This window comes from Zalophus californianus, chromosome 7, assembly GCF_009762305.2.
Source record: "Zalophus californianus isolate mZalCal1 chromosome 7, mZalCal1.pri.v2, whole genome shotgun sequence".
NCBI lineage: Eukaryota > Metazoa > Chordata > Mammalia > Carnivora > Otariidae > Zalophus > Zalophus californianus.
This window is the reverse complement of record NC_045601.1, coordinates 6,472,691-6,492,478: the sequence shown is the minus strand read 5'-3', so window position 1 is coordinate 6,492,478 and position 19,788 is coordinate 6,472,691. Positions and strand designations below refer to the sequence as shown.

Sequence of the window (19,788 nt, the reverse complement as noted above, 5' to 3'; positions counted from 1 at the left end):
TAACAGCTCAATCCATATTCGTTTGATTATTACAAACCAATGAACCAGGAATTCAGAAGTCCTACAGTTAGGGGCCACCCTTCATCCTGGTGGTCACACACAACAGCTATCCCTACCCCTTCGCTACCCTACAGATTCTACCCTGGGTCTCTCCTCAGAGCCCTTCCTTCATGCCCTTCTTTGCTGTCACTGCCAGAGCTCAGACGTTAGCACTTCTCAGCCTGCAGTGCTCTCCTAAGTGCCTGGGCACCCACTTCTCACTCCTCCTCCCACTATATCACACCTTCCGTACAAACTGTTGGCATAATTCCCCAAACAGAACATTCCCTGAGGGGCGCCTGGGTGGCTCAGTCAGTTAAGTGTCCGACTCTTGATTTTGGCTCAGATCATGATCTCAGAGTCCTGGGATGGAGCCTCTTGTCAGGCTTCGCACTCGGTAGGGAATCTGCTTCAGATTCTTTCTCCCACTCCTTTGGCCCCTCCCCCTGCTCATGTGCTCGTTCTTTCTCTCTCTCAAAATAAATAGATACTTTTTTTTTTTTTTTAAAGAATACTCCCTGAGAGCAGGAGCCCACCTGTCCTGTTTCCGATTGCTCTCCCACAACTGCGTACCAGGTGCGCATGCTGTAGACATGAATGTCAGGGGACATTTCGTTACAAGGATCAGATACCTACACTTCTGAGTACTATGTTCCAGGCACCTTAGCACTTGACCCCAGTCCACCCTCATCATGATACTGCCTTTCTTGTTCTTCCTTTTCCATTGCAATTCATCACAGCACATAACTACAGTTCTAAACTGGTTCAGACCTTAGTGTCTTCTCATACTTTATCTCTGCATAAAATGCCTTTCTCCCTTTTTACTATAGGACACTTGTCTAGATATCTCTTACGTCTCAGCTTCTGATCCTCCACAGCCTAGCCGCCTTCCCTGCCAAGTCAAGGCAGAGAAAACTGTTCTGTCCATCCAGGGGCACTTTACCAGCAGTGATAACGACAATGACAGGCTAGAGTGCTTGCAAGGGGCCAGCACTTTGTAAGTCCTTTCCATGCACAAACTCATTTAATATTCCTAACGACCCTCCAAGGTAGGCGATGTCTTTTTCTCATTTTAGGAGAAGAAATTGAGCCATAGAGAGGTTAACTAGGGCTCTAAAGTGGGCAAAACTAATAAAGGACAGCCTGCATTCAAAGCCACATGGTCAGTAACCTCTGACACCCATGTGCTGTGACCTACTTGTATATCTGTCACCAGGTTGTAAGGTTGTTGTGAGCAGGGTCCATGTCTTACTGGTGCCACATATGGGTTCTCAATGAAAGAGTGTTAAATGAATAGAATTTTTTAAAAAAATCAGTTGTACAAATGCAGAAGGAGAAAACTGGCTAAAATGTAGACTAGTGATGAAGAGCTAGTGGTGTAATACTAACTGTGTGGCCACAGAAGCCACATCACTGATCCTACGATGAAGTACGGCCATGTTACGAGCAAGCTGCACTAAGGGACAGGCGCAGGCTTCTTCCAGCATGCATCAGGTCAGTTCCAGAGTCTCAGGCCCTCTCCGCTGCTCAAAAATGGCCAAAAGGAGCTTGTCCAAGATGTAGGTAAAATAAAATAGAAGTGAAGACAGAAGGAGAAAGAATTTCTAGGCATAACAACTACCCTCAAACACAAAGGTTTTGTAAACAAAGGTTTCTTATGATTGAAACAGGCAACAAGTCCAAAGATGGAAGAACAAAGAGACAAGACAAGGGAGTCCAGTGTTGGGCCGAACCAGCCCATACCTACACCTAAGAACAGATTTGGAGCATACTCAGCATTATCATGTGAGTACTATGAAAAAGATCAGAGTGGAAGGGTTCACACCACAGAAATGCCAGAGCTACCACCAGACCTTTTTATTCTGGAGAGCCATTTTACCGACAGACCACTGCACTTAACCTATTAGTGTTGCTGAAAAAATCCAGGATGTTGCTTTGTACAGGGCGGGTAGTGATTAAGATGCTGGAGAGGGTGAGACATAGAAATTATAAGGAGAATATAAATCATGAATACACAGATACATTTAATGAGAGGCCAGAATGTGATGTAGAAACAGTTGTCAGTCCCTTGTGCTTGTTTTCTTTTTTTTTATTTTTCTAGAATCTATAAAAATACTATTTATAGATAAAACTCAAATATTCAAAGAAGTAGTTTGATACTTAGCATTCTTCCCATCAGTCTCTTGTGTCAAAAATAATAAATAAAACCAAAATAATACAAAAACTAAAGATAATGCAATACTTTTGAATAGGAGATAGACCATTACAACATTTTTCTACCCGAGGCAAAAGTTGAAAATACCAAGTCAAACAGCAAACCCTCAAAGATTCTCAACAAACTTATTGTATTTTTCAAAGTCTAATACAAAATCTAGAGGTGTGTTTTCCAGTCAAACCAAGCCTTAGAAGTAATTAGTGAATTTATTGCTATTTTCAAACAATAATATTCCTTGATATTTGTTTACTATAAACATTTTTTTAAACTTTCAATGACATGTTTTTAATAAATTGAAATCAATCATTAGAAGAATTTCCCACTTTATCATTAACTAATTTAGTCTTTTAATGGCTCATATACTCTTTTACAGTAAGTGGAACAGATTATTTTAAAAATTGCTTGCTGGCAGTGAATAGGATTGAAAAATTGATATACAATTTTATATATATATTTTTAAGACCATGGTAAAGGTAAAAGACAGATGAAATCAACAATTATATACAACATTATATGACATAAGCAATATACGAAGACTGACATGTGAGAAACCAACTTTTTCCTTTTAAAGCACTCAAAAAAGATACCAACACAAAAAGATACTAATTTAATCAGCACGAACGATACCACTACCTTTAAATGGACTACAAAATAATAGATTATGTAAATTTAGCATTTCCATTCTGCTTTTAAATTACAGAGGTGACAAATGAATCACTGAAGTAGGCATGTGTAGAAATGTGTTTTCTCTTTAGAGTGCCTCCTAACCCCCTTGTCCTCTATTTTAAATTTGAGTGACTCACAGACTCTTAGGAGCAATCTTGAATAAACGGATTTTGAATAGTAAGTACTCTAGTAAAATTGCTCCCAGAATAAATGGTGTGTCCAGATATATTCAGCACACTAAAGAAAAAGGTAAACTCCATTAGAATAGGTTACGCTGTAAGATAAAAATTTATCATAAGACTTAAATCGAAGGAGCTCCCACGAGTAAGACATACTGAGGTCTGACATTCTGAGGTTATCCCAAGTATGAAATAGGAAATCTGGCATGGAGTAAATTTGTTCTCTTTTGGAGAGATTTAAAAGAAAATAAATTTCAGGATGAATCAATTGCACACTGGAAATAAAAGGTTTTTCTTTGTTTCTGAGACTTATTCATCAAACGAAACTAATAATAATTAAATTTTGCTTATTCATCAGTCTTTTGTAGGTATCGTTTCATTTAAAACTCAAAAATAACCCTAAAAAATACAGGCACTATTACTATTTCCATTTTACAGATGAGAAAAATAGAGGCGGAAACATTTAAAAGACTTTCCCATCCCAGAAAGTCTGACTTTAGAGTGATTCATATCCACTTCATTAGAACTGTGGACTAGAAAGTCAAATAGAATTCTAAGTAAATGACTTCACCCAGCATCTGACATTCTTGAAATTTTAACTTCTCTGTTACATATGGCAATAAGCATGTGTTGGAGACAATACCATAAAATTCTCCTGTAATATATATATCAGTCATTTAGACTTCCACAGACAAGCATGCAACTCAATTCTGCTCAAAATGAGAATAAACCAAGGGGCAAAACAGGTAAACCAAAGCAGTGGGTATTATCTACTTTTGCGGTTCTGAGGTTCTTAGTGTCCAAGTTTTAAATAACAATAGAACTATCTTAGTAAGTTGTTGTTTTTATTTTCTCTCCTTTCAGAACGATGTTGTGACGAATTATGCATAAATGGAATGCAAACACACAGACCCATTTCCCTTTGAAATATTTAAGGATGTAAAAATGAACAGAAACTATCCTTGGCAAAACCTGTACTGAGCTTTCAAAAGCCCACCCATTTGAACCAAAGTCTGTGATGTACTCCGAAACATAGACATCAGTTGGTTCTCACATTCCTCACTTCTCCCTCTAATGTCAGAATGCTTTATCAATTTAAAAAGCACAGCTCTGTGCCATTAATTAGGTTATATATTAAATGACATAGGAGCGGGCACTTCTGAATTCAAACTGACCAGATCCAACAACAGGGGAGGAAACATTCGATGGTAAAATAAAATCCAATGACAGAATAAAACCCTCAAATACAATTACACAAATGCACCCACAAAATTTACCATTTTCTTCCCATGAACAGCATTCCCCAAAAGAATGTATGCTTGTCTGTGTAAAGACACATATGCATAAAATGCTGTCTTTTAAAAATCCACAAATCAATGAGACTATAACACTATGGACACCAAGTTAATAATCATGAGTTTGCACCACAAACCAGGGAAGCTTGAGGTTTTGCTTCCATTCCAATGGGTTTGTGTACCCTCTGTTTTAGCTCATGGCCAAAGAATGCTGTCTTAGCACATCCTCCATGGCCTCAGAAAGGCTTGTATGGCCACACCCACTTACCCAAAGGTAATTTCATTTAATTCCACTTCTACTGTTAAGTGGTTTATGAGAATTGTGTTCTTATCAATATTAAACCTAATAATTGGAGGGAAAAAATTAATATATTAAAACAGGAAAGTAAAACTCTCCTGGTCCCATTCAATGTTGTTTCCTCTGTCTCATGGGCATCACTGAAAGTATAACTAAAATAAATTATTTTATTACACATTTAACTTGATTTCCCATTTAATTCATACCTAAAGAAAATAAAAGGGGGGTGCCTGGGTGGCTCAGTTGGCTAAGCAACTGTCTTCGGCTCAGGTCATGATCTCAGGGTCCTGGGATCGAGCCCCGCATCGGGCTCCCTACTTGGCGGGAAGCCTGCTTCTCTCTCTCCCACTCCCCCTGCTTGTGTTCCCTCTCTCACTGTCTCTTTCTCTGTCAAAAAAAAAAAAAAAAAAAAAAAAAAAAACTTAAAAAAAAAAAAAGGGAGCAGAGCAAATATTTACCAATGTTAAGCTATAAATTAAAATTAACTAAAGCTATAGATCAAGTCCACCCACAAAGAGAAAATGAGGAATATATAGTCTCATGTTTATCCGTCAATAAGTAAGTTTTAAAGAGCTTTTTCATTTAAAATTTTTCATTGTTCTCTGATAATAATCCCAGGCCCGTTACAATTACACGGCAAGAACAAATAAGGAAAAGGTAGAATCTGGGTGAGCAAACTTTTGGTTTAAAAGCTTTAAGGTGAGGGGTGACTTGGGTGGCTCAGTGGGTTGAGCACCCGACTCCTGATTTTACCTCAGGTCATAATCTCAGGGAGCTGGGATGGAGCCCTGTGTCAGGCTCTACGCTCAGTGGGGAGTCTGCTTGAGATTCTCTCTATCCCTCTGCTCCTCCCCCGCCTCGACTCACACAGGAGCTCTCTCTCTCTAAAATAAATTAAATCTTTAAAAAAAAGGAAGCTTTAAGGTGAATGGTATAGGCACAAATTCTTGTTTCTTCTAAAGGATACTTCCTTCGCTGAAGGATAATGACTGTATCAAATTCTTAAAACACAACTGGGTCAACTGCATGATGGAATCTGAGTCCAATAAACAGAGACAACAGAATTGACTATTTGAAACGAGGACTTCAGTGAATAGTAATAAAATTTCACATTGTGTACTCGTTCTTCCACTTGTCAAGTTTCCTACGAGACCCGGTTTTTCCCTTATATACTCTAATAAAATGCATCCTATGTTAAGATTTAGGGGATTGGTTTGCTGCAGAGTTTAACTCCCTCACATATCGTCTATCTTGGAAAATGAGCACAATAAGGACAATGGAAACATCTTTGAAAGGCATGAGCCTATTAAATAAACCCACAGACTCTATCTTCAGCCTCTTATAAGCTAAAAGAATCTCAACTTTTTTTTTCTTCAAGTCTGAGTTTATTCATGGCAATCCTCAAAGATGTTTTATAAGTCCACAGGGGCACACAAATGTCAAGACTTACTTTCAACAGAAAAATAACATTTCTGAGGGTACTGAATTATGCAAAAAATTAGTAATTCAGAGATTTTTTTCCAAATGACACATATAAACAGCAGACAGAAGCAGGTTAAATAAGGGACTTCTGGGAATGAGACCTTGCTCTGTACGGATTACCATCCTTTGATTCTGGACTCTAACAGTTCGCAGGACTTAACAGCCACCATAATAATGCACCAGTACTTTGAAGGAACTCAAGAGGGGATCTACATTTACTTAAATGCACGAAGCCAGCAGAACGTTCCATTAGCAAGACAACCCTTTGGAAAAAAATGTTTGCATTATTCCTGAAGTGTTTGCAGGTCTCATGTACACAACTGTACTTTTACATACAAAGAAATCACTGCGGAGTATAATGGTATGTAAACTGGCTCCATTTTTGTCTTAAAATCAGAGGGAAAAAAAAAGAATTTTAAATAAAACATCTTGGCCATTTATATTGTCATTTGCAGAATTCTTCTTTTATATAAAAACAAAAAAAACATCATGGTGAAAGTGCGTTCTGTGTTCTAATTTAATCTAGCCTCTGTCTCGCATTCAAGAGAGAAAGTTAAAAAATTAAATACAATTTAGTTTATAAATGAAACTATTTCATCCCAAAATTCCTTCTATAACATAAATGTAAAATACCAATAAAAGAGGAGCAATTTTTCTAAGTGAATGTTTCCTCTAACCATCATAACCACAATGGTTACATAAGATGCTCATTTTTTTCCTAAAACTATAGTGCATGACTCTCAAATCCATTTGGAAAATGTGTATAGCTAGAGTACACATTATTAAAAACTTTATTTTTGTTTCTCTTAATATTTTGTGAGAGCTTTAAAAATAAATACTAATCATGTCCGTTCAAGCCTATAAGGTACTAATGATTCTATTCAAGAATTCAAGAAAGATGTCTTAATACTTCTACAAGTATTATGTTGTATTGGCCTTATACTTTTAGTGTGAATTAGTCTTTAAATGTCTCTAAGAATCAGTTAAACGATTTACTAGTTTCTCACATTGAAAATCACTTATTAAGAAGTAGTGCCCCATTAAAATAGATGCAAATAACAAGCTTCTTTATTTTCTATAGACAGAGATCATTTCTATTCCTCTGTGGAAGATGGTAGAACTTGTTTGTTTTGTTTTAATTAAATTTTATCTTAAGGTATTTATAAGTTCAAATGTAGTTGTAAGAAATAATACAGAGAGATCCTAGGTTTCCTTTGCCTAGTTTCCCAAAGGTAACATCTTACAAAACTATAATACGACACAATTGTACTATCAGCATTGATACAGTCAAGGTGCAAAACATCCACCACCACAGGGCCCCCTGCCGTCCTGCTGTCCTTTTACCATCACACTCTTCCCTCCTGCTCCCATCCCCTCCTCCACTCATCTGTCCTCCATCTCTATAATTTTGTCATTTCAAGAATGTCATATAAATGGAATTTTCAGCATGTGACCCTTTTGGGATTGGCTTTTTTTTCATTTCACATAATTCCCTTGAGATTCATGCAAAATGCTGTGTATTATCAATTGTTAGTGCCTTTCGCAGTTGAGTAGGATATGGATGTACCAGAGTTGGTTGACTCATTTACCACTGAAGAACATCAGGGTTATTCCCGTTTTTCTCTAATGTGAATGAAGCTGCTATAAACACTCATGTCCTAGGCTTTGTGTGACCACAAGTCTTCATTCCCGAGATAAATAACCAAGAGTGTGACTACCGTGTTGCAGGGCAGGTGTATGTTTAGTATTTAAGAAACTGTCAGACTCTCCTCCAGAGTGACTGTACCATTTTCTATTCCCACCAGCAATATATGAGTGACCCAATATTTCCATAGCCTCACGAGCATTCAGAGTCATCACCATTTTATACTTTACTCTTAGCTATTTTAGTGGTTGCTCTAGCTATTACTGTATCAGTGATAACTTACCACACAAGTTACGTTTTACAGCTTCAAGTGAAGTATAAAAACCTTACTCCCTTTATGTCACTTTACGTCCATTTATAATATATTTGTCTTAAATATTTCCTCTTCTAACATTTAGAACCACATCAGATATCGTTACAAGTCCTTACAACCCTCAAACATAATTTAGAAAACTCAAGAGAAGGAAAGTCTGTGTATTCAGCCATACTTTGGCTTACTGTGTTCTTTCTTCCTTTCTAATGTTCCAAAGTTCCTCCTTTTTCATTTCCCTTCTTTGATCCTTCTTTTAGGGAAGTTTGATGACAATATATCTTAGTTTTTTTTTTTTTTTTTTTCCATCTGAAAATACATCAATTTCTTCTTCATTTCTGAAAGATCTTTTCTCTGGGTATAGGTTTCCAGATTGACACTTCTTTTCCGTCAGCACTTGAAAAATGTGCCACTTTCTTCCAGCCTTCATGGTTTCTGATGAGAAATCCACTGGCATTGAAATTGCTTTTCCATTTTGCATAAGATGTACAGGCATACATCATTTTATTTGTTTTGCTTTACTGCACTTCATGGATATTGCATTTTTTTTTGCACTTTGAAGGTTCAAGACTTCAGTGGAGGAAGTAGATGCAGATGTGATGGAAACACTAGAGAACTAGAATTAGACCTGGAGCCTGAAGATGGGACTGAATTGCTACAATCTCACAACAGACACTTATGGATGAAGAGTTGCTTCTTACAAGGGAGCAAAGAAAGCAGTTTCATGGGATAGAATCTAGCTGGTGAAGATGTGTGGAGATTGTTGAAATGACGACACAGGATTGTCAATATGACATAAGTTTAGTTGATAAAACAGGGGCAGGGTTTGAGAGCAGTGACCAAAGTTGAAAGAAGTTCTGTGGATAAAATGCTAACAAACAGCATCACAAGCTACAGAGGCATTGTGAAAGATTCCATTGGTGTCTGATTTTGAGAAACTGCCACAGCCAACCCAAGCTCCAGCAACCACCACTCTGATGAGTCAGCAGCTATCATCACTGAGGCAAGACCCTCTACCAGCAAAAAAGATTATGACTTACTGAAAGCTCAGATAACAGTTAGTATTTTTTAGCAATCAAGTATTTTTTTTAATTGAGGTATATATATTGGGTTTTTCTAGACGTAATGCTATTGCACACTTAATAGACTACAGTATAGTGAAACCATAACTTTATATGCAGTGGGAAACCAAAAAAGTCCATTTGACTTTATTGTCATATCAGCTTTACTGTGGCAGTCTGAAGAAGAACCTGCAACATCTCTGGCTATGCCTGTACATTTTCTCTAGCTGCTTTCAAGATTTTTTTTTTCCTTGTCTTTAGTTTCTAGAAGTTTAATTGTGATGTGTGTATTGCTTTGACTATGTCAAAATTCTGGATTCCTTCAGCTTCCTGAATTTGCAGTTTGATGTTACTTGTAGTAACTGGGAAATTTTCAGCCATTATTTCTTTGAGTACTTTTAGTTCCTCCTTCTTTTATCCTCTCCTTCCAGGACTCTGATGACACAATTTTGAAATGCTCTTTTATAGACCCACATATTTCTGTAACTTGCTCTTTTCTTCCTTCCTTCCTTCCTTTCCTCTTTCCTTCCTTTTTCTTTCTTCTTTCCCTCCTTCTTTTCTTACTTTCTTCCTTTTCTTCCTCCCTTCTTTTGTCTATTTTCTCTGTTCAAATTGCACAATTTCTACTGTTCTGTCTTCCAGTTCACTGACTTTTTCCTCTATCCCCTCCATTCTTCTGTTGAGCCCATTCAGTGAGCTTTTTATTTGTTGTTGTATTTTTCAATTCTATAATTTCCATTTATTCTTCTTTATATCCTTTATTTCTTTTCTCAGACTTATTTTTTCATTTATTTCAAGCATGTTTGTAATTGCTTATCGAAGCATTTTTATCATGGCTGTTTAAAATATCAGATAAATTCTAACATCTGTCATCTCAATATTAGCATCTACTGATAGTCTTCTCACAGAGTTGGAGATCTTTCTGATTCTTAATGGTTTTCCTTTGAAACCTGAGCATTTTCTCCGTATGTTATGAGACACTGGATCTTATTTAAACCTTCTCCTTTACCTGGCTTTTTCTGACACTATTACTGCAGGAAAAGGGGATAACCACCTCATTATTGCCAGTGGAAACAGAAGTCCAGGTCTCCATTCATTATCTGGTGAAATGGGGACTCCTCATCATTGCTGGGTGGAAGTCATGTTCCGGCACCACACGTGATCTCCACTGGCACTGTGGTAACAGTGGCTCTGTTACCACTTAGCAACAGTGAAAATCCCAACTCACCTCTACGACCCTTGTGTTTACCATGCCAGCAGGGAGGGAGAGGTGTAGCTTATTATTGTCAGGGGGGTAGGTGTGTAAGACACTCATTATAGCCTCACAAGGGAGGTAATCTAGACTCTCCATCACTCTTTGTGACTGTTGGTGGGGATGAGGGTAGGGCCACAGTTTTTAAACAATTTGGCTTCTCAGGGTCATTTATTTGTCTTTGATATTTACAACCTAAGCTCGTGAAGTCTAAATGTCTCTGGTCTTCCAAACTCAGATCATGTCTTTATCATAAAGCTTAGTTGGAAGAACAGGAGTAATAAACTGATGCCCTTTAATATTTACTACAAGAATAATCTATTTTATGAAATGATGATTTCCAAATGTGTATCTACATTTTAAACATCATAATATTGAGTATTTAAAGGAATTTATGAACATCCACCTGCGTGAATTTTTTTATAAAACAAATATTTCTATGTAAAATAAGACATTTTATTACCTATTTTGCAAGTATAATTGATTATTACAAAAAGAATACAAATAGAATAACATTCCTATAACATTAATTAACTATAACAAGGTTTCTCATTTCCTGGCTGTGATGGTTAATTTTATGTGTTAACTTGACTGGGCCATGGGGTGCCCAGGCATTTGGTCAAACATAAGTCTAGGTGTGCATGTGAGGGTGTTTGGGGTGAGATTAATATTTGAATTGGTAGACTGAGTGAAGCGGACAGCTCTCCCCAATATGGGTAGGCCCTATCTAATCAGTTGAAGGCCTGGGGAGAAAAATTTTAAAAAAGGCTGACTCTCTCATAAACAAGAGGGAATTTCATTTTCTCAGTGCCCTTCTAGAAAGGACATTGTTTGAGGGTTTGTTTGTTTTTTTTTTTCCTGCCTTTGGACTTGACCTGAAACATTAGCTCTTCCTGGGTCTCAAGGCTGTGAGCCTTCAGACTGAAACTATGCCATCCCCTTTCCTGATTTAATCCTTCAGGCTGAGACCAAACTAAGGTTGCAGACTGCAGGTCTTGGGACTTGTCAGCCTCCATAATTATGTGAGTCAATTCCTTATAATAAATCTATCTATGTATCTATCTGTCTATCCTAGATAGATAGATAGATAGATAGATAGATAGATAGATAGATAGATAGATAGATAGATAGATAGAATTGATAGATTAAAAAAATGATGGCTGGATGAATGGATGGATGGATGGAGGGATGGATGGATTAATCCATCCTACTGGTCTGTTCCTTTGGAGACTCTAATACACTGGCTAATAAACCTATATTGATACTAATGATATTAATACAGCTCATGTGAATACAATGAATTCTGCTCAAACAAAATCTTAGATAAATTCTCAAGTCCCTGTCATTGTAAGTTAATCTAATGACACAGTTCATACATTTTGAATTGTACAACTACTTTAGAATATTATTTTCCATGTATAATTTTGAATAATAAATTCAAAATCATATACAGGTGATTTCAGAAATTTTTGATATGGAGCATGTTAGATTTGGGATTAGGAAAATGAGAGACATATCATTTGAATGGGACCTGAATATTCTGTTGCAAGAGCTGACAAGAACTCTTTCTAAAGAAAAATACCAAGCAACTATGCATACTACGTCAAAGATTAGTTTTATTTCACATACTTGTAGGTATAAGGAAAATAATAAAAGCATGCACAGAAATATTGTTTATGAAGTAGGAAAAATTGTACAACTCTTTACAGTTTGCTTATAACAAACATAGTATGTGGCAAATAATCACTTTACAAAAATATATTTTGAAAGCAATAATACCATGATGAATCTAGGAATCTTTGCTGAACACTATGGCTATAGGTTTCTTTTTTTTTTTTTTTTTTTGAAGATTTTATTTATTTATTTTAAAGAGAGAGACACAGAGAGAGAGGGAACACAAGCAGGGGGTGGGAGAGGGAGAAGCAGGCTTTCCACAAACAGAGAACCTGATGTGGGGCTCGATCCCAGGAGGCCCCAGGATCATAACCTGAGCTGAAGGCAGATGCTTAATGACTGAGCCACTCAGGCGCCCCTATAGGTTTCTATTTTTACTACAACTGTCAAGAGGAAGTATAAAGTCTTTTTAAGCTTGCTAAATTCAAATTCTATTCTTTTTTTTTTTTTTTTTTTGTAGAGAGAGAGCGCACGCAAGTACATGCCAGGTGGGGGGCAGAGGAGAGGGAGGGAGAATCCCAAGCAGGCTCTACACCCAGCGTGGAGTCTGAGGCAGGGCTCAATCTCATGACCCTGAGATCATGACCTGAGCTGAAATCAAGAGTCAAATGCTTAACCAAATGAGCCACCCAGGCGCCACTCAAATTCCACTATTCTTAAGGTAAGTAAAACCTGTACATGTAAGGGTCAAAAATTCATTTACAAACTCTAGAGAGTTCTTTTTAATTAAACTAAAATTTAATTTAATTTAACTAAAAGTATACATTTTACTTAAAATGTATAAATACTACATACATATACATTCACACACACAGACACAAATATATACAGATATATTTGCCCCAGTCAAATATGTATCCTATTGTCATTCCTTAACTCTTTAATTTATTGCAGATATCCTCATCATAATTCATGATGGAAAGTAGTCTTGTATTATTTAAAGTGATCTCTTAGAGTCTGCAGTTGTCCCTTATAATGGTGATGATATTCACAGTGATGAGGATGCTAATAAATGCTAACATTTACATAGTGTTTACTATATGTCACACTCTGTTCTAAGAGCTTTACATAAATTAACTAATTTAGTCCTCACAAAATTCCAATGAGATAGGTACTAGTATTATTCCCACTTTACAAACGAGCCAACTGAAATACAGGGAGGCCACATTGTCTAAGTATGTAAGATACATTTAAAAAAATTGTTTTGCCTTAATTTCTAGTATTAAAAGTAGGTATTCCCTAAATACTTGAGAGTTATGATATAAACACTCTATAGTATAATCCATGCACTTAGAAATGAAGATAATATAACTTCGCTGACAAGCTGAGCCTCCTCATTATAGTCCACAGCTCACGCTGAACCCAACGCTCTGGCTTTCACCACCCGCAACCCTGTCCTGGAGTCATCACTATGGTCATCAAGTCCAAAGGCTCTTTTCTTCTCATCCTCCCCCATCTTTTCACAGCGGGTATACTTCTTCACCAGTAATTTTCTTTTCCAAAATATCCTCCAACACATCAGCTGGATGGATGATGCCTCCTTCACTGGCTTCTCCCCTCGCTGCCTAAAAGACCGGCTCATGCCTCTGTCCTCTGCCCCTTGGGCAGTCACATCTAACCCAATAGCTGTAATATTTAGCTCTAGGTAGCTTGTCCTTAAATATGAAGTGAGCCCCTAAGCGTCACAGCTAAGTTATCAAACGCCTGCTAGACATCCCCATATAGATTTCCCTTGGCATCTACTTATCATGCAGGTTAAGTTCCTCATCCTTCCTACAACCAGACTGGATCTCCAGACTCCCATTTCCTTCGACAGCACCCTATTTCCATGCATGAAACCTCTGCAAGACACAGCTTTAAGCTCCCTTCCTGCCTAGTCTTCAACATCTCTTCTAGCTTCTAGAAGAACAGGGACCCATGCTTTCCAGAAAGCACACTCCATGCTCATTCTCCATCTATGGAATCCTACTCCAGTTTCAATTCATCCACAAAGTCTTGGTGACTTCTACTCAGATGTGTTTTCTCCACCTTTAAAATCTTGTACTGCTGACATTTCAGTTTCCATATCATGCTTCTCATGTTTGACATTCTTACGTTGGACCACATGAAATTGCTGATAGTTTTATGCCATATGGTTCAACCTAATACTTCTGTTGCTTTTAGGGCCCCTAAAGAAAGAGTCACCACAAAAGCAGGAATGAGTTTCCCCTTTCTTTGTGAGCCCCTGGGAAGCCCAGAACATTGGAAGTGTGTGTCAAAATAAAAAGAATCTAAATCAATATATATCTTACACATACATGTTTGTCAAATGAACCATCTATAGCAATTAGTTTAACCTATCAGCTTGAACAGTAAAGGTGAAGAGGATTAGAACCTGAAACTTCAAAACTCCTGGTAACATAAAATATTTTGGTTCAAGGAGATGTTTTAAAGTCATTTATTTGTGAAGGGAACATTCTTGGATTTAGAGGTTGGCAGGTACACGAAGAAGCTTTTTAGTTGACTGAAATAAAAAAAAAAAAAGCGAAACACTTTTTAGCACAGGCACTTCCCTTATAAAAACAAACTGCCTAAAAGCAAAGCACAGCAGTTCGTGCTCAATGAGCAGGTGCCTCCAGCCATCAGCAAAGACACGCTGGAGCAGGAGGGGGACGATTTGCATTTCTACAGCTTCCTTTGTATATCCCAATTTCTAGAGCATTTCAGGATGCAGCAGTAAATATCATCAGGAGAAGACACAATGATAGGATGTCAACACCAGAAGGGGTTTCCATGTAGCCACGCCCAGCAGTCCCCCACTGTGCAAAGCAGCGGCCCCCACAAGGCTATAAACAGGAGTGCAATTAATGGGTGCTGGTTAAGGAAGGGGGAACGTGTGCTGAGGGGTCCCTCAGCATCACCTGTACCACCCACAGAACGCATTCACTCCGTCTTTCACACTTTCACAAAGGACTTCAATCCCCATTCGACAGTATTTGCTGACCTCCCCCAACAAATGACAGGTCTCCACCTCCAGGTGAGGGTGCTGTGCATCACTTCCTTCACCAGTTCTCCCCTTCTTGCTACAGAAATCGCCCTTGGCAATGAAACACCCAAATGAAAGGCTAGGAGGCTTCAACAGCCTTAGGAACAGTGTGGTGCTGTAGGAGAGGACAGACGCTGCTCACTCTCTGACGTTTCGGGGGTCTGTTCTAAGGACAATTTTACTGAGGCGTGGAGAAAATAAGCACAAAGGTGCACTTTTGCTACGCTTCCGTCTTCCTCGGCTACCGGCATGGAAACTGGGATTTGGATGGTCTGTTGTGGACGGGCCCAGAGCCCGGGACCTTCACGAGCGAGCCCCGGAGGCAGACTTGCGACTATCCTCCAGGGGTCACAATTGGGTTACAAATTCCTCACAGCACAGTGACGGAGCAGCCTGATTTGGAACCATTTATTCGAATCCTTCTTCATTAAGATTCAAATGGAATAAGTAAGGTAGAAATTGAACAGACACAGAAATTGTGCCTTGCTGCTCCTGTAGTCAGTAAACATTTATTCACTAAGCCCAGTCTGTGTGTTCTTTCTCTCTCTCTCTCTCCCCCTCACTCACAGTTGTTCTTCCAGTCCTTGCTGCTTGCTGTTTTAATGCATAATTAAGAAGGTCAGAATTAATGAAGCAGTGTGGAGTAAAGTTCAAGGAATCCCCAGGCACTATTTATTCTATCAGATCTCAGGCATGAATGTCAGCCTGGCCGAGTAAGCAGCATAAGCAATGCGGCTGGCTGCATCCCAGGAACAATCCACCGAGGGAGACTCACCTGCACTGTCAAGTCATTCCGAAGCTCCTTCCCTGCGAAAATCACACGCAACTGGTCAGCTGGAACCCCCTGTCGCTTAGCAACCACCTCCTTGAGCTGGAAGATGCTGGTGTCGGAATCGACCTCCACTGGGAAACCATGGCTGGAGTTGAACCTGACAAACACTGACCAAGACATTGGGAGAGAGGGGAGAAAAGTGAGTATTACTCAAAGCTCTGACAGGGCAATAGCAATACTTTTGAACCAAGTTACCGCTCGCCCGCCATTCATTGAATGGCATACGTTTTCTTTCACTTATAACATAAAACTGAATGCAATGGAGCAACGTTTGAAGAAAAACGGAGTTTCCCTGTGGGATTTCCTTTTCTTACATTAGTCAGTGACCCTCAAACACAATCACATGCTCCCTTTGATGCCTGTCCTGGGAAACAAAGGGCTCAGGGAGAACACTCGGTAGATTGGAACTGTGAGACTCCAAGGAGTTTATGGAAGAGAGTCGGCTCCAGCAGCTTGTATGAATGCCCACTCCCTCCATGGTGCCCCTCTTCATAAATATCGGAGGCGTTATGTTTGCACTCACGGTATAGTGATAGAAACCATTCAAGCTGCATTACTGACTAGAGTGAAGACCCACCCGAGCCCTGGACTTTGGGTGACCCTGCCAAAAGGCTCCACTAGATCTTATGGTGATACTTATTTGCCCTTTCTTTTGAAACTATGGACACCATCTTTCTTATTGGAGCCGCTACCCCCCTCACAATCAAGGCTGGGAGCTGCCGTCTCTGCATGCCTTCTCAACACGGCCGACTGCCATTCTCACTTGTCAATGTCGCCCACACAGGTCCTTTCCTGCCCACGCTTTCTGTCATCACTTCAGTCGATCTTTTCCAGATTCTTGCGCTAGCCTCCCAACTGGAGTCGTGATACGCTCTCTTCACTTCCAAAATGCCCCGCACCGTTCTGCAGAGTCAGCCTTATCAATCCAGAGCTCTGATCATGGCATAGCCTTCGAATTCTTTAAAGTGTCACTGTGTCTGCTGGGGAGAAAAACCCAAGGCCCCTCTCATCTGACACAAACCTATATCCCAGCAGCTCCTCCATCAGTCCCCACATGCGCACTGCTACACTGAATGCTCCCAGAACACTTCTGCACCCATGTCTTCTTCCCCTCTGCCTGTTGAAAGCCTGTTCACCACATGATCCATCTCAGACGTCCCTCCTCCAAGAGGCCTCTCACTATCAGCCCAGTCAAAACCGAGCCCACCTCTTGAGGGCCTCAGGGGGTTGAGCATGACCATCTTACACTCTTTGCCACATTCTGTTCTGGAGGCAGCAGAGCATGGAGGTTACAAGGACACCTCCAGAGTGGGAAGGACCCCTGCACCAGTCCCTGTAGGTCCCTTCGCAGCATAAACAGGTGGGGTAAACGTCTTACCTCTATTGCTTTAACTCTCAGTTCCCTAATCGTCACAATAAAGAAGCCACAGAGGGTGTTCTGTGATGTGTTAAGTAATATTTATAGTGTTTACAACTATCACATAATTACCTTCAAAAATAATGAATGTTTGTATCTGACTTACATGTTTTGGGTATATATTTCTCCTTCTTTAAAAGATTATAAACTCCTTAAGGCGAGCCATTATAGCTTATTTTCTCCTGCATGTCCTTTAAATGTAGCATTATCATGTACTAGTTGTCAATTCGAATATGAGATGGACCACCAAATAATAATTATAATAAAATAATCATTACAATGCCAATAATAATCAAACACTATGTGGCAGAAGTTGCACCTTACATGTGCTATTTTTAAGCTTTCCAATGATCTCGTAAGGTCAGTATTACTATCCTTACCTAAGAGAATAGTAAATGGAGTCCTAGAGAATTGTAATCACTTTTCTAAGGACATCGGCAGCTTTGTAATGGAATCACAACTCAAATTCAGTTCAATCAAACTCTAAACTCCTTTCCATTTCTACTATAACAGGCTGCCTAAAATATTCTCCAAAGAAAAGTCCACATTCCTTTACTTTGTGATAAAAAAGAAACAACAACAGCAAACAGGTTTTCCAACATAATTCAGGCATTCCCTATCCAGGTTAGCAGCAGAAAAATGGGATTAAAAAATAAAAGCTCCAATGAAGAGCTAAGAGCAAAGAATAATGAACAATGGTTATAAGACACAATAAAATAAAAATGATACCAAAATGAGCAGGTGCCACAGATGACACAACAAGAGCAAAAACCTGACACAGTTTGCCCAGCACAGAAACACAGTTAGGACAGGAGTATGGACTGGAAATGACAGAAGTGTTCCAAAAAAAAAAAAAAAAAAAAAAAAAATTACGGAGGAAAAGGTGCTTTTGATAAACTTTTAAGTAGATGTCATGTGACACCACTGAAGTAGAGGAGAAATAAATGTGTATTGGGAGCCTTTGGGGTATATTCCCAGCATCCTCAGGTCAGAGACCATAAGGCAACCCATTCATCAGACAAGATAGGAGTCAAGTAAGGGGCAAGAAGGGACAGAAGTTCTGGTCCCAGTTCTACACGATTTCCCAGTAGCGTGAACAGATTTGTTTTTAAAGCAGAATGCCATAGAGGGGTTTATGGGAAGGAACAGCTGGGGACTATACAGAAGTTACTAAAACTAAAAAAAGGAATCAAAATTCCAGCCTGTGCTGAGTTGATGATTTTTCGCCAGGGGTTCCAATTATGGAGATTCCATCTTAAGGACAAGAATTATAAAAATAAGCAAACAAGCCAAACTAAAGGGAAAGAGAGCTACAAAAAACATTCTAGGGAATTCTGTACCACAATTCAAATCATTAGTAGCTAAAGGCCTTCTTCATTCTGTTTAAATAGAAAAATTAAAGTTTTTTAACTTAAGTTTAATTTGGATAAATCATGTCAATACTTTAGAAATGAATACCTTTGAGAAGCAGTTCAGATATACAGTATGGATTGACAATGGAAAAACTGACCAAATGCACAGCAGGTATTAGGCAAACTAAAACATGGTCATGGATAGGAACAAACGTTTTCAAGTGACCAGACCATCAATAATCAAGTGCCATTATGTGGAAAATGACCAGTGCTTAGTGGTAGTAGCGTATTTTGTGGTGGGTCTCTACCTTCTTCTGGCACATGGGAGAAATGCATCAGGTCCCATCGGTTCTGGTCCTGTAACTCCAAGATTCCCAAAAGAGAGGAGCAGAGGAATGCACCCAACTCTCTCCCTCTACTACCTCTTGAAAAGTCACAGGAAGTAGAGTATCTTTAGAGCCAGGAAAAGAGAAATTGGAATCCGTTGTGCCACTTGTTAATTTTATGACTTAGGACAAACTACCTGTCACCTTTTCTTAGCTTCCTTATCTGCTGAATGTACACAACTCTAAATGCCCCATTACAAGAGATTTGTTGTGATTATGGATGCATCGGGAAATTGTGGGAAGAGTCGCTTGGTACACACTCTGTACTCTTAGTACAGGGGAAGTTTGTACTCCAAAAAACAGTTCCCTAATTTTAGTCACCTAGAAGAGGTAGTGCTAATTAAAGTAGCACCCATCCTTTATATTGTAACTAAGATAGATTAAATGGGATATGGGTGAATGATAAATAAAGAGGCCTATTTTTCTGGTTTCTGCTCTTCTTCATGATGGACAGAAAAATCCCAGGAACAAAGAGACCAGGATAAAGAACTTCACTTGTCTCCTTTTCTGAGATTTGAATTATAAATTAAAAGTTTGGGAATGCATTGTTTTAATGACACCTATAATAGAATCAGAAATAAATACTGTACCAATTAGTATTATCGATAATGGTAATAATGGTAATAATCAACAATAAATACCATAATGCACTGCTAAGAA

At 38.8% G+C, this 19,788-nt stretch overlaps 1 protein-coding gene across 1 annotated transcript in view; it reads right to left on the bottom strand.

The window, feature by feature from the left end:
* Positions 1-19,788, bottom strand: part of PRKN (parkin RBR E3 ubiquitin protein ligase) — a 1,305,872-nt gene that overhangs the window by 1,033,353 nt on the left and 252,731 nt on the right. Inside the window, 1 exon segment of the mRNA XM_027603377.2 lies at positions 15,917-16,080. Coding sequence (XP_027459178.2) covers positions 15,917-16,080 — 164 coding nt within the window.